Source organism: Octopus bimaculoides, chromosome 14 (genome assembly GCF_046866305.1).
Source record: "Octopus bimaculoides isolate indiv1 chromosome 14, ASM4686630v1, whole genome shotgun sequence".
Taxonomy (NCBI): domain Eukaryota; kingdom Metazoa; phylum Mollusca; class Cephalopoda; order Octopoda; family Octopodidae; genus Octopus; species Octopus bimaculoides.
In genome coordinates, this window is record NC_142941.1 from 6,565,587 (window position 1) to 6,584,936 (window position 19,350).

The window sequence follows — 19,350 nt, forward strand, 5'->3', positions numbered from 1 at the left end:
CACCTTAAAGTTTCCTCATTTTAACATAGGTAATTCGAGGTTCTAGTAATAGCGAAATAAGTTAAACATATAGGCTACAAAATAAAAAAAGAAAGAAAAACAAAAAGAAATAAAAGATATCTTGATATTAGTCTACCTACAACACTATCATATTTAGTTTGATCTGTAATTGATAATTAGCTGATCTATGAAATGTTTTCGCGTAAAACTGTTATAAACATCACATTCAAATTCACACAAACACCTGTGAAAAAATACGGCTTGACAGGGTTTTAAAATTATTTTTTTTTTTTTTTTTTCAGAACAGAAAGAAAGCTTAGAACATCTTATATTGTTCTTTCAGATAGTTTTTATCCGTCAAAAACTTGAAGCTATTGTCCCGCACTCGACATAGTGGCTAATTTGTTTGCTTAACCCAATATAAACGCTAGGGAATATTTAGTAAAAACTGGAACTAACTTTGACAATTGACAGGTATCATATTAAGAGGCCCCTCCTCTTTAACTTATATCATATTTTCTCTCTTTCTCCCCAACTTATTCTTCTTGCGAATTACATTCAACTCACTACCCCCTAAGTATTTAGAATCATTCCTAATTACATAGGAAATTGATTAAATTTTAATGGAAACAAAGAATAAAGTATTAAAAAGCATATAAGTAATTAAATAAATGGTTAGCTTCGCAAATAAATTCAAGGGACGTAATTTTCTAAATGAAGGGAAAAAAACGGAAACAAAAGGTGAAATGTTCAGTATTCTCATAGAACACTCAACCGTCGTTTTCTTATCAAATGACTTGTTTAGAATAATTAAAATATTTTAAAAATTTTACTTTTTTCCCCATATTTTCGTAAACTGTGAAGATTTTCCCCCAATGAAATATACACGATGAACAGTAATATTTTCCTAGAATTTTATAGACGAGGAATTATTCTCAGGTGACACCGTTTCAATAGAAGAAGGCAAATAAATGTATTGAAGAAAAACGATGATGACCAGATAAGTTAAATTGCTGATTTCCGACGATCGTTTACTCCAGGTATTATCATTTGTTTACTGTAAAAGCTTTCGCTTTACGTCCTTAAACTATTCTTTCTAATACTTTTTTCTTCGTCGTGAATATTTAACCTAATTAAAAAAAAAAAATTCAGTAACTAACGACGTTTTCATATCTTCTTCATGTCATACACTCCTGTTTAATTGTTGCTCTCTGATTAATTATTCTAAAGAATTCTATGTATCTAACGTGAATATACATGTAGATATATCAATTTCTGTATGTCCACATTAAGTCAGATATACGGAATGCTATTATTAACCAATATTGCTTCCGTCGCTAATCACGTATAAAAGTCTTAATTAAAAGGGCTAAAATAAGAGTAATTAAACAGAAAGCTGTTTAATTACTCTTATTTTAGCCCTTTTAATTAAGACTTTTATAAGCAAAGTATTTATTTAGACAACGTATTTTCACTCAGATTAAACCCCCCTTATTTCTCTTACGAAAAGAAATAATTATGAACCATTTAATATATCAATATTTCTAAGAGATAACTGATTTATAAGTAACAGCTTTTACAGACAATTAACTCCATTTATACCCTTTTATATATACTCTCTATTATATTTCGGAAAATACATTCAGCGCGTTTGCAAAATACCCTATTTCAAATGAGAAATATCTATATCGCATTTCCTCCCCACCACCTCTGGGATTGAACTTAAAAACTATTAACTCTGGTGTAGGTTTTCAACACTATTGTACACTATAGTGCACTTATTTAGTACGACTACAGCTTCTTCTATACGAGATTAGTTCTAAAGGATAATTCGCTGAAGTGGATTGCCGTAATTTCTGTTCAGTTCTTTTGATGATCATAAAAATATATATGATTTAGTCATAAATCCTATTGTTTAAAAAGTAAATCACATTGAAAATAGGCGCGTTTTTTTTTTAAATCTTAAAGAATGGAGAATTTTCCTTTCGCACGATTTCATTTGCTTTTTATTCGTATTTCTTTCCATTTCACATCAAAATATTTACTAGAAAAGAGTTTGCCAACTGTCATATATTACTAATTCATGCATAACAAACACACACACACACTATATATATATATATATATATATATATATGCGTAATTTATGTATGTATATTTTATATACTCATACTTATGTATATGTATATATAGGTATGAGTGGGTGGGTGGGTGGGTGTGTATTGAAAAGTTGATATTTCAGACGAGATAACATAAGTTAACCTTGGTTTAGAACTTCATGTAAATCCTTGTATATCCAGTGTAAAGATTATGCAATCTCTGGTTTCTAATAAAACATATTTTGTATCCAAATCTCTGGTTTTATTCTACTCTCATATATGTGTGCATTCTTTCTTTTATTTTTTCATTGATTTCAGCCAGGGGCTCTGACCATGTTGGAGCACCATCATTAGCATTAATGCTACTTTATTTTAGACACTTTATGTCCCCGTAACTTAGCGGTTCGGCAAAAGAGACCGATAGAATAAGTACTAGGCTTACAAAGAATAAATCCTGGGGTCGATTTGTTCGACTAAAGGCGATACTCCAGCATGGCCACAGTCAAATGACTGAAACAAATAAGAAAATATATATATAAACAGAAAATAAAGGAAATCACAAATGCAGGAGTCTGTGAATGCAGCTTTGAAAATCGGCCCAGTTACTCTTTTGAAGACGGGGAAAAAGTGGTTGATAAGCCTGCAGGGTTTGTTTCTCTGTAGAGACTTTTTTCCCGTCTTCTAAAGAGTATTTATCCAATTTTCTAAGCTGTCTTCACAGCCTTCCTGAGTTTGAGAATCCCTTTATCTTCTGTAGAATACTGATACAATTCAGAGATTATAAGTTTGTTTCCAATATATATATATGTGTGTGTGTGTGTGTGCCAGTTATGAAACACTGGTGTTGGTCACGACTATGATCTCACTTGGCTTGACAAGTCTTCTCAAGCACGGCATTTGGTGATATACCGTGCTTGAGAAGACCTGTCGAGCCAAGTTTTTTTATCGTAGTCATGGCTGATGCCGGTGGCATGTAAAAAGCACCCACTTTATTCCTGGAGTGGTTTGCATCAGGAAGGGCATCCAGCCGTAGAAAACCATGCCGAATCAGATTGGAACCTGGTGCAGCTTACCAGTTTTTCAGTCAAATCGTCCAACCCATGCCAGCATGGAAAACGGACATTAAATGATGACAATGATCTGTATGTGTATATATATGATGCAGCACAGAATTTTGTCAGTGAACAGGTCGCGAAAATATTTTGACAAATTAAATTTAAATGTTGAAGTGAATCTAACGGATTTTGTGTGTTATTTTAAATGGCTTATAAACACCTTCCACGCTGCAATTGTTTTCGTTCCAGCACACGATCTCAGATCAGGTCACTTGCTATGTAAGTACATCTCCGTAATATATATATATCAGCCTTCACTAGCTTGCATAAAATCAGCCTCTTTGAACTTCGTCCAACCCAAGCAAGCATGGAAAAGTGGACATTAATATGATGTTGATGGATGGTGATGATGATATATCACGCATGCATGCACAAAATCGTTATTCATTTATTTATTTATTTATTTATTGCAGATTTTCTGAAACCTTTTATTGGGTGGAAAGATGCATCCTTCAAACTCAATGATGCGAGACAACTTAGGCTCTCGTCCGTCACCTGAATGGTAAGTAGCAGAGTTTATACTTTAATCTTCAATATCAACCTGGCCTCTCACACCTGCCCTACAATGTCATTTTAAAAATGAAAAACAGCATGATCGAAATCATGATGCATGATTAATTCAAAACAATCTTTTACTTGTTTCAGACATTAGACTGCGGCCATGCTGGGGCACTGTGAATAATTAAGTAAAACATTTGACAGAATAATCTGAATGTTAAAGAGTTGAAAATTAACAAGTTTCATGTTAATAACTTTATAAAAATTTGATTAGTTTTGACAAAAAAAAATAGTAGACTCTATTTGTTATATATTTTTTTTCTTTTTAAGGCTCCTTGGCTCAGAGAAGTCGCCCATGCATGACAGTGGTGTTTACGGCTCACTCGGCAAGCAGATGTATCCTCATGGAGGTATGATGCAGAATTATAAAGCAATCCGCTGCAAAGTGTCGCACTGTACCCTTTGTGGAAACACTTTTGCGCAGAGTTTGTTCCATAAAGACCCAGGACGTCCTTCAGCCAGTGAGAAGCACTGCGAATCGTGTCGGAAGGAGATAATTTTGCGGACTTACCATCGGCCCCATCGCAGCCAGCCTCCCCCGACCCACATGCATTCGCCCCACCTCCCTACCAATCTATCACAGCTTTCTCAGCGCATGTCCCAAAACAGTTGCTGCAACAACAGCAACGGCAGCACTAATAGCAACAACAACAACAACACTAACAATAACAACAACAACACCAACAGAAGACATAATATTTCTAACCCTAACAACAATCACAATGGAGTTGGTGACGGTTCGATGGGGAATTCTTTAGTGAATCCTTTGCCAACAAAACCCGCGCAGCAGCTCCCACATGCTGATAACACCCCGTCACCACCACCACCTCAGCACCCAACATCAACAACCACAGCTCTACCACCACCACCACCACCACCACCACCATCATCATTGTCATCGACGCCGTCGCCAATATCTCAGGTGATGATGCCTGCAGCACAGCCTTCAAAACCTAGCCCGTTTCCGAGCAAGTTCTTTCACTGCGACATTTGTGGCCGTGCTTTTGCACTGATAGGCAACATGCAAAAGCACAGGAAACTACACTCAGGGGAGAAACCATTCCCGTGCGAGGTCTGTGGCAAAACTTTCGGCCTCCGCGGCAACCTACAGAAGCATCGGATTATCCACACTGGCGAGAAGTTGTTCCAGTGCAACGTGTGCGGCAAAGCTTTTGCCCTTCGAGGTAACATGGAAAAGCACAAAATCATTCATACAGGACTAAAACCATTCAGTTGCGAGATCTGTGGCAAAGAGTTTTCGCTCCGAGGCAATCTTCAGAAACATAAAATCATCCATTTATCTGACAGTGTCCGCAACATTTCAAGCCGTAAACCTTTCCACTGTGATATATGTGGCAAGAATTTCTCTCAGAACCACACTTTGCAAAGCCATCTGCAATCCATACATGGATCAGATACCTGTCAAGTATCTTGTCCTAGTTAAAAAGAAATGTTAAGCTACTATTACGTTTTTTTTTTTTCCAAAGAAGATTTAATATTGTTTAAATTTTTATTCTTCTGGAAAGAGAAGGATGGTGTGTGTGTGTGTGTGTGTATATATAAATATATATATATATAAATCATTTATATGTGTGTGTGTGTATATATATATATATATATATATATATATATAAATCATTTATATATGCATATATATATATAAATCATTTATATATGCATATATATATATAAATTATTTATATATGTATATATATATAAATTATTTATATATGTATATATATATATATAAATTATATATATATATATATATATATATATATATATAAAAATATAAATCATATTTATATATATAAATATAAATCATATTTATATATATATATATAAATCATATTTATATATATATATATATATAAATCATATATATATATATATATATAAATCATTTATATATGTATATAAGGTATATGTATGTATGTATGTTTGCAAAAAATATGGCTGCATGCCAAAAGTAAAAGAGAACGCAGTGTTTAAAATTGAAAGCCCAATAAATATAAAAGAATGAATATGAAACAGACACAGGCATACAGTGACAGACTCTGCCACATAAAACTTATATTCTGCACAGAGTTGTTTTATATATATATATATAAATATATACACACACACACATGTAATATATTATTTATGTATGCTTATATATGTACATATAAATTAAATATATATGTATATCATACACACACACAATTTCATATATATATATATATATATATATATATATATATATATATATATATATATATATATATATGTATATGATAGAGGTTGTCGTTGACTTTATGAAAATTCATTCCTAATTATTATTCAGCAATCTAGAGCTTGTTAAGTGGATGTTATTTTCCCATTAAAAACAAAAATTGAGCAGCAAACGAAAGTCATCGTGTAAGACGGCCGCATTAATGTCTGTCAGGTGATAACAGAATGACTACTGATTTGAAGCAGGTACTACAAACATTGAGCAAAGGAAGCTGGAGTTTTTCCAACTCTCAGCAATATAATTTAGCCTTTGGCTTGAGTGACAGGCTTGTATATCTGCTCACACATCGTTTCTGAGCTGCATGCATTGAATTATGCTCAGAATTAAATAACATAAAGTGAAATTTTTCAAGAAAAATAATTTTATTTTGCTTTATAATTTCTCGTAAATTGAAGGTTTAGAAAACAAGAACTGCTCGCGTTTGTACCTATATATATATATATGTGTGTATGTGTATATATATATACACACACACACACTGAATGCAAGTACATACATGTATGTATATGTGTGTGTATATATATAAATATATGTAATAGGTATGGATAAATGTATACATTTTTATATATAAAACGTGTGGGTATGTATATATATATATATATATATATATATATATACATGCACACACACACATATATATATACAAATATATGTAATAGATATGGATAAATGTATACATTTTTATATATAAAACGTGTGTGTTTGTGTATATATCTATATATATATATATATATATATATATATATATATATATATATATACAAACACACACACATATATATATATTTATTGTGTGTGTGCGTAGTAAGTATATGTATTTAAATGTATAACCCATGTCAGCATGGAAAAAGAGACATTAAATAATAATAATAATAATAATAATAATTGTGCGTGTGTATATATGTATGTATATATATATATATATATTTGTATCTTGGTGGCCTTAATTCCATTTCTCCAATAATGCTGGTATTTCTGAATTTCAGAAAGAAGAAAAAAAAAAAAAAACACACCCAAAATTGTAATTTTTCATGGTATTCCTTACATAATCTAATGAGACAATTTGGATATTCCCTAACTATAACAGTTCAAAATATAAAATTTTAATTTAAGGTGGGGGTGGGTGGGTTTTTTTTTCTTTTCTTTTTTTAAATTATTTTTATCATTATTATTAAGGTGGTGACCTGATAGACTTGTTAGCACAAGGGGTGAGTGGTATTTTGTCTGTCACTATGTTCTGAGCTCAAATTCCGCCAAGGTCAACTTAGCCTTTCATCCTTCCGGGGTCGATGAATTAAGTACCAGTGAAAAACTGGGGTCGATGTAATTGACACATCCCCTCCCCTGAAATGGCTGCCCTTGTGGCAAAATTTGAAACCATTATTATTATTATCATTATTATTATTATTATTATTGCTTCACCAGCAGGAATATACACATTCTCAGTGGATGTGTTTCACTTTTATATGAATACTTCTAAGCACTGTATAGATGTATGTGTGCGCATTTGGCTCTGTGTGCACACGCGCGTGTGTATTTGTGTGGAAATTTCTAAATGTAAAATGAAAAAAAGGTTTTAATAAATGAACAAATCTCATTGAAAATTATAACAATCAATGTAAAGAGACAAACGCAAGAAAAAAATAGTATAATTAAAAAAATGAGAAAATTAAATGAAAATTAATGACAAAAATGATGATGATAATAATAATAATAAAAGTTGGAAAAAATTTTTTTTTTTTTTTTTGCCATTTTTGTTATATTTAAATGAAATGTTATTTCAAATCTTGCAAACATTAACTACCTTTATCCTACTCTGTGCTGTGCCTTTAATTTATGAATGTTTTTTTTTACAACCTGCAGGGAAATGGAGTTCAGGAATAATAAATTAGTAGGTCAATGGGCTGACAGACTTGGTTGATCATTGACACAATCTGAGCTTAAAATCTTACCCAGCTTAACTCGACTGTTTCATGCATTGACCCATGTTCGCATAGTGCTTTTTACGTGCCACCTGCACAAGGAGCCAGTCAGGCAACACTGGCATCGCCTGACTGGCTCCCTGTGTAGGTGGCACATAAAAAGCACCATCACACATATATATATATATATACACACACACACACACATATTTATTTACACAAATATACATGTACTCATATATGTACTCACCAGGCACGTACCATCAGTAATTAGCAAAATACAGGTACAAGAATTAGTTGGAGGTAGATTTACTTCTGCCTTCATAACACATAAAGAAACCATTGTTGTAAGAATGTATGCAGCACGTGTACTACAGTAATACTATGCATAGCTTTAATACTGAGATTGAAAGGCAGGGGCGAATTATGCCTACCTAATCTACAAAAAAATAATATATTTTGTATTTGATGCAGAGTAATCAGAGTAACCTTCATAGATTTATTGAATTAGGTGCATATTTTGCCATAAAAGGAAAATGTTATTATCGATCTATTTCATTCAGGGTATGCACTGCCTACGTTGCCTACCCAGGCGGCACGTCCCTGGTATTCAGACACTAACACACACACATTTATATATATATATATATATATATATCATCATCATCATCATCGTTTAACGTCCGCTTTCCATGCTAGCATGGGTTGGACGATTTGACTGAGGACTGGTGAAACCGGATGGCAACACCAGGCTCCAATCTAATTTGGCAGAGTTTCTACAGCTGGATGCCCTTTCTAACGCCTGGTGGTTGTCTACTCCTTATGCAGAGCTTGACCACTTCCAGTACCTACACCTTAGAACCATCATGGCATCTGTTGTGGCTTTTTAAAACCAGACAAGGTTTTGAAAAGACACCCACATAGATTGCATGTTCAACTTGGACCACCAAGAGCTGCAGTTAAGTTCTGATCTTTGTGGATCTTAAAATGTCTTTTGAGGCTTCTGTTAAATTTGCAGACCTGGCATACATTGCACTGGAAGGTGTGCACAGACATAGGTAGAACATATGTATATATAGTACGATTTATTCACAATCAGAGTTGTTCGAAAATCGAGGTGCTGCTATATACATATGTATAATATAATATAGGTGTTTATGTTTTGTATCTTGGGTGGGTTATTTTGCCAATGGTAAACGCATGCACTAGTTTTATTTTATTTGTTTTATTATTATTAGTCAATTCTTTAACATGTAATCAATTAATCCTTCTATCACTCAGTCATGTTATTGATGAGGTTGCACATTGTAGCAAAAGGACTTTGGACATATCTAGATTATTGATTGATTGACTAATAATAATAATAGATCAAGTGAAATAGAACCAGTGCATGTGTTTATTGGCATAATGACCCGCCCAAGATACAACAAAAATTTGTTTCAACACAAGTTCACATAAAAAATCTTACAAAAATGACATGTATATATGAGTGCATGTGTACACACACACACACACATACACACATGCAAAAAATTTCATCTGACCCATGCAAGCTTGAAAAAGTAGAAGTTAAATGAAGATAATATACACTCATGCTTATGTGTGTGTGTGTGTGTGTATAGACCGTTGAAAATTTTTGTTTTTCATGTGTCATGTATATATTGGTGTATACACATAAATCATATTGGTATATATATATGTGTGTGTGGGCGTTACACACATGTGTAATGTATATATATATATATATATATATATGCATTACACATGTATCATTGGTGGTATAATTGAATCGGGTGTTAATGACATCGGTGGGTTTTTTTTTTTCCCTGTTTCCAAAACACATATTTGTGTACATGTGTTAAAAAAGCAATCTGCCATTCAATGGTTATATCTAATCATAAAATGCCAGTTTAACATATTCAGGTTTACCTTATTTTTTGAAGTGAAAAATATCAGCATCTTACCCAGTTTTTGTGTTTTTTTTTTTTTTTTTTTTTTTTTGCCTTTATCATTTCCAGGGTTTGCAATGCAAGACAAAAGAACCAATTTTCATTTGTTTTACCCCATCGTTTCCCAATTCCATGTCCTAATTCTACTACTAAAACGAGAGGCAGTTTATACTGTATACAGATATATGTAAAGTGGTCCCGTCAACTTGGCAGGGAGATAAATGCATTTTAAGAATAGTTGGGCTGTTAAGACGTTGTGCTATTAATTATAATATATGGTCATAAATTCAAATATATCTACAACTTCTCAGTTTTCACTTAAAATTTTTTTTTTTTTTTTTTACCTGATTGATAAAAATTTAATGAAACAGGTGGCTATTATTACTTCTACAAAGTTGAATGTTTAGTTGATAAAAAGGACCACTTTGTGTAAAATCAATTTTGCTTTTATATTAAAGAATGTAAAACAATAAAAAATCTCACTGCAATAATCAATGTACTGTTATGTGTGTTCATGTTTGCTTGTTTGTTGTACATCTGTTTTTCCATGTTAGCATGTGTGTGTTGTGTATGCATGTTTGGGGGGAAAGAAAAAGAAATCTCTTAAGGCACTACATGTATATATATATATATATATATATATATATATATACACACAGCTGATCTTTCAAAAAAAAAAAAACCGAGAAAGGACGCTGGTCTGTGAGAAAAGCAGAACAAGAAAACAAAAGGAAAGGAAAGAAAACCAAGAGTTGCGTCCCCTTTGTTGAAATCTTAATCTAACAAACGTCTGCTAATTCAAAAAGGAAGGAGGCCAAAGTGTGAAACAACATGCTCAATCTTGAGATTAGTTTCTTTTTCTGCCTTCCCTCATTCCACCTTTTGCTTTCACCTTTCTCTCACTTTTTCTTGTGCTTTCTCATAGACCAATGTTCTTTTGTCAGTTTTTCAAATAAGACCAACTACAGCCATGCTGGGGGCACCGCCTTGAAGGATTTTAGTCACATGAATCAATCCCAGAATTTTTAAGTCTGGTATTTATTCTATCAGTCTCCTTTGCTGAACCACTAGTTTACATAATGTCAAAGGTCTTGGTCATTGCCTCTGTAAGGCCCAACACTTGAAAGGTACTCAGCCACTTTGCCATATATATGTATATATATATATACACACACACACACACATATATATATATATATATATACACACACACATATATATATATATATATATATACACACACATATATATATATACATACACACACATATATATATATACACCCATATATATATATAATGTATGTATGTAGGTGCAGGTGTAGCTGTTTGGTTAAGAAGCTTGCTTTCCAACCATGTGGCCTTGGTTTCAGTCCCACTCTACAGCACCTTGGGCAAGTATTTACTCTTATAATGCTGGTCAGATCAAAGCTTAGTGAGTGGATGGAAACTGAAAGGAACCCTTCATGTACATGTGTGTGTGTAACTTTGTCTTGACATCATAGGACTGTTATAAATGAGTACCTCTATCACATAAGCGGAGTCCCTCATTTCCCATTGTCCATCAAAACATGATTGCTCATGGGGATCTGTTATCTTGCTTCAGGACAGGTTAGGATTTGCAATAGAAAGGGCATCCAGTTATAGAAAAATTTGCCTTAATGAATTCCATCTCACCCATACAAGCCTGGAAAAGTGGATGTTAAATGATGTCGATGATGAATGTCAACAGAGATTTCTTTTTCTTTTCCTTACCATTTTACTTGGTTCTTCCTAGGTTTCTACCTAATTGGTCTGTGCCATACATTCCTACTAATTTCTCTTTGGCAGATTTTACCCATTTGTTTTCCTCGTGGCTTCCACTACTTCATTATCCTTGGACTCACTGGATTTTCTACCAGTTATGTACTTCTAAAACATTTTTTTTTCTTCCTTTCATAAGAAAACACTTTACCGTCTGTGTGTGCTCACATCTGTCACATTCCTCTGGCCTTTCCATGTGCATCACCTAACTTCATTTCTTTTATCAGTTCCTCACCATACTAAAGACATTTCTTCCAACCTCCTTGGACTTTCTGCCAGTGTTATGTAATTTATATATATATAAGGCTACTTCATGCTCTTCTTACCCCCCTATCTTTACTGGCCCTTAATTGGATGCTGCATGGAAGGGAGCAAAAAATTATACTTCATTGAATCAAATTCACAATGTACATTACATTACCTTCCTGTTGTCCTTCTCAAGTATACAATTTTAGGTCCACAAACATCAACATTGGTATAATGAAAGGGAGATCTGTTGAGATTGTTGAAATGATGGAATGTCGTTATGTCAATATGTGTGGTGTGCAAGAAGCGAGATGGAAAGGATCCTCTGCTAGATTCCCCATGATTAAGAAACAGAGGTTTAAATTCTTCTGGGTGGGTAGGAGTGATGGAGTGGGTGGTGTAGGCATACTCTCAGCGGGAAAGCAGGTGGATAAGGTAACTGAGGTAGTCAGAGTGTGCGATAGTGTTATTAAGTTGGGACTTATCATAGATTAACAATTACATTTATCTCTGCCTATGCTCCACAGGCTGGGTTAGCTGATGATCTGTAGGACCGATTATATGAGGTTGTTTTGCAAACTACCTCAACAACAAATGACAGAGACTTCGTTATTGTGGCCAGCAACTTGCAGTCTTAGAAAACAGTCTGATGGGAATATTAGCCAGGTTGATTACCTTCTCACCAGACAAGGAGATAGGTGGATGCTCAAAAATGCAAAATCTTTTTCCAGGTGAAGAGTGTACTCTCCAACATCGGCTACTAGTTAGTGACTTCAGAATTGGGGCTAGAAAGACTCAAAGACATAAACCACGCTGGAAAAGGAGATTATGGAAGCTTAAAGACCCAGCAAACCAACAAAAATTTAGAGACATTCTACTGGAGGCTTATGATGATAGAGAGGAGGAGGAGATATACAGCTTAGAGGACACCTGGAAGTTCCTGTGTGGGACAATTTACTGAGTGCCATTGTGCTAGGCAACCGGTTTCCATAGCAAAAGGAATAGGCGAAGGTAAGAAGTTATGTGTGAGGATCAGAGGTGTGAGGTGTTCAGGATTGCAAAGCAGTGTATCAGAGAGAATAGAGATGTGGTAAGTTGGAAATGTTCAAATGAATGATGGTATACTTGCATTTAGTGACTCAGAGAAGAAAGATGTGTGGAGATGCCATTATGAAAGGTAGTTAAATGTGGAGAATGATTGGGAGAAGGAGATTCTTTCAAATATCGAACCAATTGAGGGACCAGCCATCAGAGTGGATAGCAGTGGAATAGACAAGGCAGTTAAGAAAATGAAGACAAGGAAAGCCCCTGGACCATCAGGTATTACTGCTGAGATGATTAAAATATCAGGTAATGTGGGAAACAGCCTAGTCACTCAGGTTATTCAGGAAGGCATCATCCCCAAAGACTGATGTAGTGGTACTTTGAGGGCAGCTACTTTGAGGGCAGTTACTTTGAGGGCAGCTACTTTGAGAGCAGCTACTTTGAGGGCAGTTACTTTGAGGGCAGCTACTTTGAGAGCAGCTAATTTGAGGGCAGCTACTTTGAAACAGTTACTTTGAGGGCAGCTACTTTGAAGGCAGTTACTTTGAGGGCAGCTACTTTGAGAGCAGCTAATTTGAGGGCAGCTACTTTGAAACAGTTACTTTGAGGGCAGCTACTTTGAGAGCAGCTACTTTGAAGGCAGTTACTTTGAGGGCAGCTACTTTGAGAGCAGCTAATTTGAGGGCAGCTACTTTGAAACAGTTACTTTGAAGGCAGCTACTTTGAGGGCAGTTACTTTGAGGGCAGCTACAAATTATGCCTAACTAATTTACAAAAAAAAAAAAAAAAAATTGTATTTTATGCATAGTAATCAGAGCAACCTTCATAATTTTATTGAATTAGGTGCATATTTTGCCATAAAAGGAAAATGTTGCTATCAATTTATTTTATTATACTGCCTATCTAGGTGGCACATTCCTGATATACATAATATATATATTATGTAATTATACATATATATATATATATATGCTTGCTCTCCACTTTTAAACATTCCACCTTCAAACTTCTCTGCATCATGATCTGAAATGTAAGGTTTTTTTCTACCCTGATGACAGAGGCTTGATTTATCCATTGGTTATTTGATTCCATTACAGACCGCATATTTTGGTGAACTACATCTACTAACATTAAGATGGATCTCTGAGCCCCCAGAAAACAGCTGTTGTACTAATAAACACCATACCACTTTCCCTATAATTTCCTCGGTCATTTGTACTCAGAGAAAGTTTGATCTATTAATATATAAATATCTATATATTTATACTTAAATATTTATCATCTGAAAACCTTCAGTCTTTGCTTTCTTTCTGTTTACATCATCATCATCATGGTTTAACGTCCGCTTTCCATGCTAGCATGGGTTGGACGATTTGACTGAGGACTGGTGAAACCGGATGGCAACACCAGGCTCCAATCTAATTTGGCAGAGTTTCTACAGCTGGATGCCCTTCCTAACGCCAACCACTCAGAGAGATACATATTTTGTATATGAAACCCAAGCTATTATATCTAATTTGTTTATCCACATAGTTGCCTCTATATATACATACCGGTACAGCCCAACATGCTGAGGCCCCCTTCGGTCATGACTGACCATGGGATTGCACCTAGAAAGTTACCCTCCGAGGCACAAGTCCGGGCAAGGTTGTTTATGGAAGACCAGCAGTCGCCCATGCATACCGGTCTCCCCTCTCCACGCCACCAGTGTTATCCAAGGGAAAGGCAAAGGGGCCAATACAGCTTGGCACCTGTGACGTCGCAACTCATTTCTACAGCTGAGTGAACTGGAGCAACATGAAATAAAGTGTCTTGCTCAAGAACACAACACGCAGCCCGGTCCGGGATTTGAACTCACAACCTCGCGATCATAAGCTCGACGCTCTAACCACTGAGCCATGCGCCTTCACACCCCAACATACACATGATATAGGACTAATTCTCAGACAGACTCAAAGCAGACCTAGACGAAGGAGAGCATGTTATTGACGAGGTGAATAGCAAAGAAAGGACTTTGATAAACAACTGATTGATTGCTTAATGAACAGATTAGACAAATGACCAATTAGTTGGTTGATTAGATAACTAACAATAAAGTGAAATTGAACCAGTGCATGTGTTCATTATCATTGGTGTGATCACTCTCCCAATATACTATATATATAAAGCTGACTTTGCGTTTCATCCTGTTCGGAGTCAATAAAATAAGTACCAGTTGACCACTGGGATGGATGTAATCAACTTAATTACCACTAGGTATGCGTTTAAAAAAACTACGTCCCTCTGCTAAGCCAAGTTGAGCCAGTGCGGCAGAGTAGGGTCATCAAATTATCTCAAGTTCAAATTCATGGCTTCCACATCAGACCATGGTTGGTGGAGAGAACATGCTTGAAGTCCCTGTTTTGCAGTGAACAGAACATGGGCAATCCATTCCAATCATTCATACAACTGGCATTTCACATCTGGTTTCTGATCTTCAGGCTGGATAAGAAGTGGGTGCTCCATATCCTATCTGATGATTGGGAATGTGAAATTCAAACAACCAGACATGAGATATTAATTGTTACATTCATAAATGCCCCCCCCCCCCGCTTGATATTGTGCGTATGTATATATATATATATATATATATTTAACTGTTTGAAGCAACTGATTTCTTCTGTTAATATTCCAAACTTGAAGTTCTTGTGAATTCGTTCAAGCGCAAAAGTAATTGACCAACTGGTTGGAATTCATAAGACGGTCACAAGAGCTAGAAACTCGGTCTAAGGACAAAATGAATCATCACTTTCAAACGAATAAATTCTACATGTGCTAAGTACTTCTCACAACGCGTATACACATGCATACACAAATATATATACGCTATGTATTTTGTCCTAATAAATTCATAACATATACATTGCACTAAACGTGCTTCAAATTTTGGATCTATGCATATTTTAATCTTCAACAAATAATCGAAAGACTCATGTTTACAGAAACGCTACGATATATAACATGAACTGGGAAACCAGATATATTTTCATACAAGCTATATCTAAACGTTGTATTTAGAATTTCGTAAACAATAAATAATAAAATACACAAAATAACAGTATAATGTTTTCGTATTTCCTAAGGCAACGTTAACAATAAGATAATTTTTCGGAGCATTAACCTCTTCTTGAGAACTGAAACCGTTTTTAATATTTATATCGACACTACCTGTCGATCGGTTTCATCTTTTATCTCTGAAGATGAGGTTAATGACCTCCTCCTTCGATTGGAATCTTTTTAACAAGTCCTATTAGACATTAATATCAGTTTCGCCGTCAAACATTCCATTCGACTGTAAGTCTGAATTCTCCAATAGTTTTCTTTATCTTTAGTGAATATTCCCTTACAAAAGAATCACTTTTACGCACGACGCTAAGACATTAACGGGTGATATTTTGGACACTAACGCCATCTACATAACTAAATCAATTATTACATTAACATTTTACGTTCTTGTTTTGTTTTCTACAACTTCCAAAAGACAATTTTCAGCTAGATCTAAATTCTTTCGCTCTTAGCCTGACGGGAAACCTTTTACTCTTTAAGCATTTCTTGTTAAATACGATTGTTAACATGACGCAAGAAATGGCGCCCAACTAACTTCCTGTTTAAATTTTCTACCATGACATTTACTGTACTACTTCTGCGCATGCGTCTAATATTTATTATATAGTTGTCTTGTAGAGTATCAACATTGGAGCTAGTTTTATTTCTTAACAAAGCATTTCAAAAAGCTTATATATAAATATGTTTTGCATTATATTAGATACTTGATTTTTTTTTTATAAACTTTAAAAATATTTTTAATAAGGAAATTACAAATATAAATATATTATTTATTTACAAAATATACACACACATAGTCCAACATTAAAAACTACATTATATATATATATCTATAATATAGATGTGTGTGTATATATATATATATATATACACAGAAATATATCCATACAATAATACTTCCTTGAATATGTCTTACTCTCGTCCACGTGAGATTAGGTATTGTTGACTCTGCCTCTCCCTCTCTCTTTGTGTATGTATGTGTGTGTCTCTCTCTATATATATGTATATATATATATTGTTGCTTGGCTGAAGAGAAGGCAAAATTATTTAATGATAATGGAAATAAGAAAGAAATAGAGAATTTCTGAAAGAAAAGAAATTATTTTTTTCCGTTCATATTTTTAAACTCTTTCTAACGACATATCAGAAAGAGGTCAGTTAGTATCCGCCATTTTCGGATCTTCCTTCTTCACACGGGTGTATTGTTGCTGCATGTTTTCATGACAACGTCATTGATTTAGACATTGTATATTGGATTTTATTCTATCAGGTAAATTCTAAAATTATCATATATGTTGTTAAAGTATCAATTTTTTTGAATGCTGTATTTTTTTCACCCCAAACCGTCCCCGAACTTAGCACCAACCTCCAGTTGTTTACAGATTTATGAAAAAAGAAGCAACAAAAACATTCTATTTCCGAGTTTATTTCTGAGTTTATTCATATTTTAACTTCATTCCATAATCGACCCGTCGACATATTACAGTTTACTTCACAAGCATTTAATCTATTCGGTCGAATATAGTTAAATTCGTTGAATACTTTCGAAAGTCTTTCATTTTCTCGCTGGTGAAACTATGTCGACCCTCCATTTTGTAACCACACTACACATGTCTTAACATATTTATACTGAATATCTCTCCCCCAGGAAAATATATTCACTGTTTTATTGTATCACAGACGTTCTATATTAATTCTTACTCACACAATATATTCTTATGATCGTTTTTTCATTTCGTATTATTTTAAAACAATTTTATAGATTTTTGTTTTGCATGGTATCAAATTACTTCGTTAGCTATGATACTTAAATGCCTCTCAGATATTTGTGTGTGTGTGTGTAATATATATATGTATATATATATATATATATATATATATATATATATACACATACACATATATATATTACACACACACATATATAGATATTGTGATATTTTATTTATCTATCTATACCCACAATCGCAAATACGTTATCAGATGGCAGCGTGATATTAATTTTTTGTGGGGTTCGATTTTCACTTTCCAGATTTCTAGAATCAACAAAAAGGAAATAATGATATATTTATGTGATACACACAGACACACACACACACACACACACACACACACACATATATATATATATATATATATATATATATATGTCTGTGCGTGTGTAAACATTTTGTGCGAGTATTTTTGTGTATATGTGTGTTAATATGTTTGTGTTAGAATATGATTTTACATGCGTGTGCGTGTGTATAAATACACCTATATATGTATATATGCCTGTGTATATTACTGTATATTCCAAACAAGAGATATTTACAAATAAATGTAAATATTTAGCCAACGATAAGAGCCACGTACTCGATCGCAATGTCAGCTAAAAATAACAGCTAAGATAGCCTTCAACTCATTACTCTACTGTTTTGGTAAGAATAAATTGAAAGGCTCTTTCATCCTTGATATGCTTAATCAGAACTGATAGACAAAAGCGATAAGAAACACATACATGCGTGTGTATGTATGCGTGTGTTTAGTGCTAACCCACCAAACTCTTGGTCATTGAGTCACTCTGCTATTTCACTCAAATTTTAAATATCTATCTATCTATCTAGCTATCTATCTATCTATCTATCTATCTATCTATCTATCTATCTCTCTGTTTGGTGATGCAAACTGGAAAATAGAATTCAAAACTAGTATATAAATATTTTAAAAATTTGACTGAAGTCGTAGAGTAAACTCAATGGCCAACAGTTTATATATTTATATATATATATATATATGCACACACACACACACGACTTAGTACTCCGTTCTATATGTTTATGCATGCGTAGATATGTAAAAATAATCCACTATATTGTAATGTGTGTGTGTATATATGTATGTATATATATATATATATAATTGACTCTCTCTCTGTCTCTCCCTCTCTCTCTGTATGTATATATATATATATATATATATATTCGTGCATACATGTATATCTACTCACAAATATTTGATGGAATCATCATTTTACGCCTGATTTCAATGCAGGCATGGGTTAGACGGATTGTCATGTTCCGAATCTTACTATATTGGAAGCCGCTGCTTTCTCTAGACTGTCTGTAGGTGTCATTTAGTTTGGTTTCTACGGCTGGATGCTCTACCTATCACCGACCACTTCACAGATTGTGCTGGATGTTTTTTTGTTTTCTTTGGTTGCACCAGTATTAGAGAGATTGTCTTGCTCACCAAC

At 34.0% G+C, this 19,350-nt stretch overlaps 2 protein-coding genes across 9 annotated transcripts in view; both read left to right on the plus strand.

The window, feature by feature from the left end:
• Positions 1-902: 902 nt before the first annotated feature.
• On the plus strand, positions 903-5,233 carry LOC149132610 (uncharacterized). The gene is made up of 3 exons (XM_089362256.1): positions 903-1,040; positions 3,628-3,716; positions 4,043-5,233. Exons 2-3 carry the CDS (start codon positions 3,658-3,660, stop codon positions 5,214-5,216), a joined length of 1,233 nt encoding a protein of 410 aa, XP_089218382.1. The 5' UTR covers positions 903-1,040; positions 3,628-3,657; the 3' UTR covers positions 5,217-5,233.
• Positions 5,234-17,275: 12,042 nt separating this feature from the next.
• The window catches only part of LOC106883335 (poly(A) polymerase beta), a 40,444-nt gene continuing 38,369 nt past the window's right edge, over positions 17,276-19,350 (plus strand). For all 8 annotated transcript variants that reach the window (XM_052972644.2, XM_052972645.2, XM_052972649.2 and 5 more), the window contains exon 1: positions 17,276-17,385. The gene's annotated coding sequence lies outside the window, so the exon portion shown is untranslated. The remainder of the gene's footprint in view (positions 17,386-19,350) is intronic.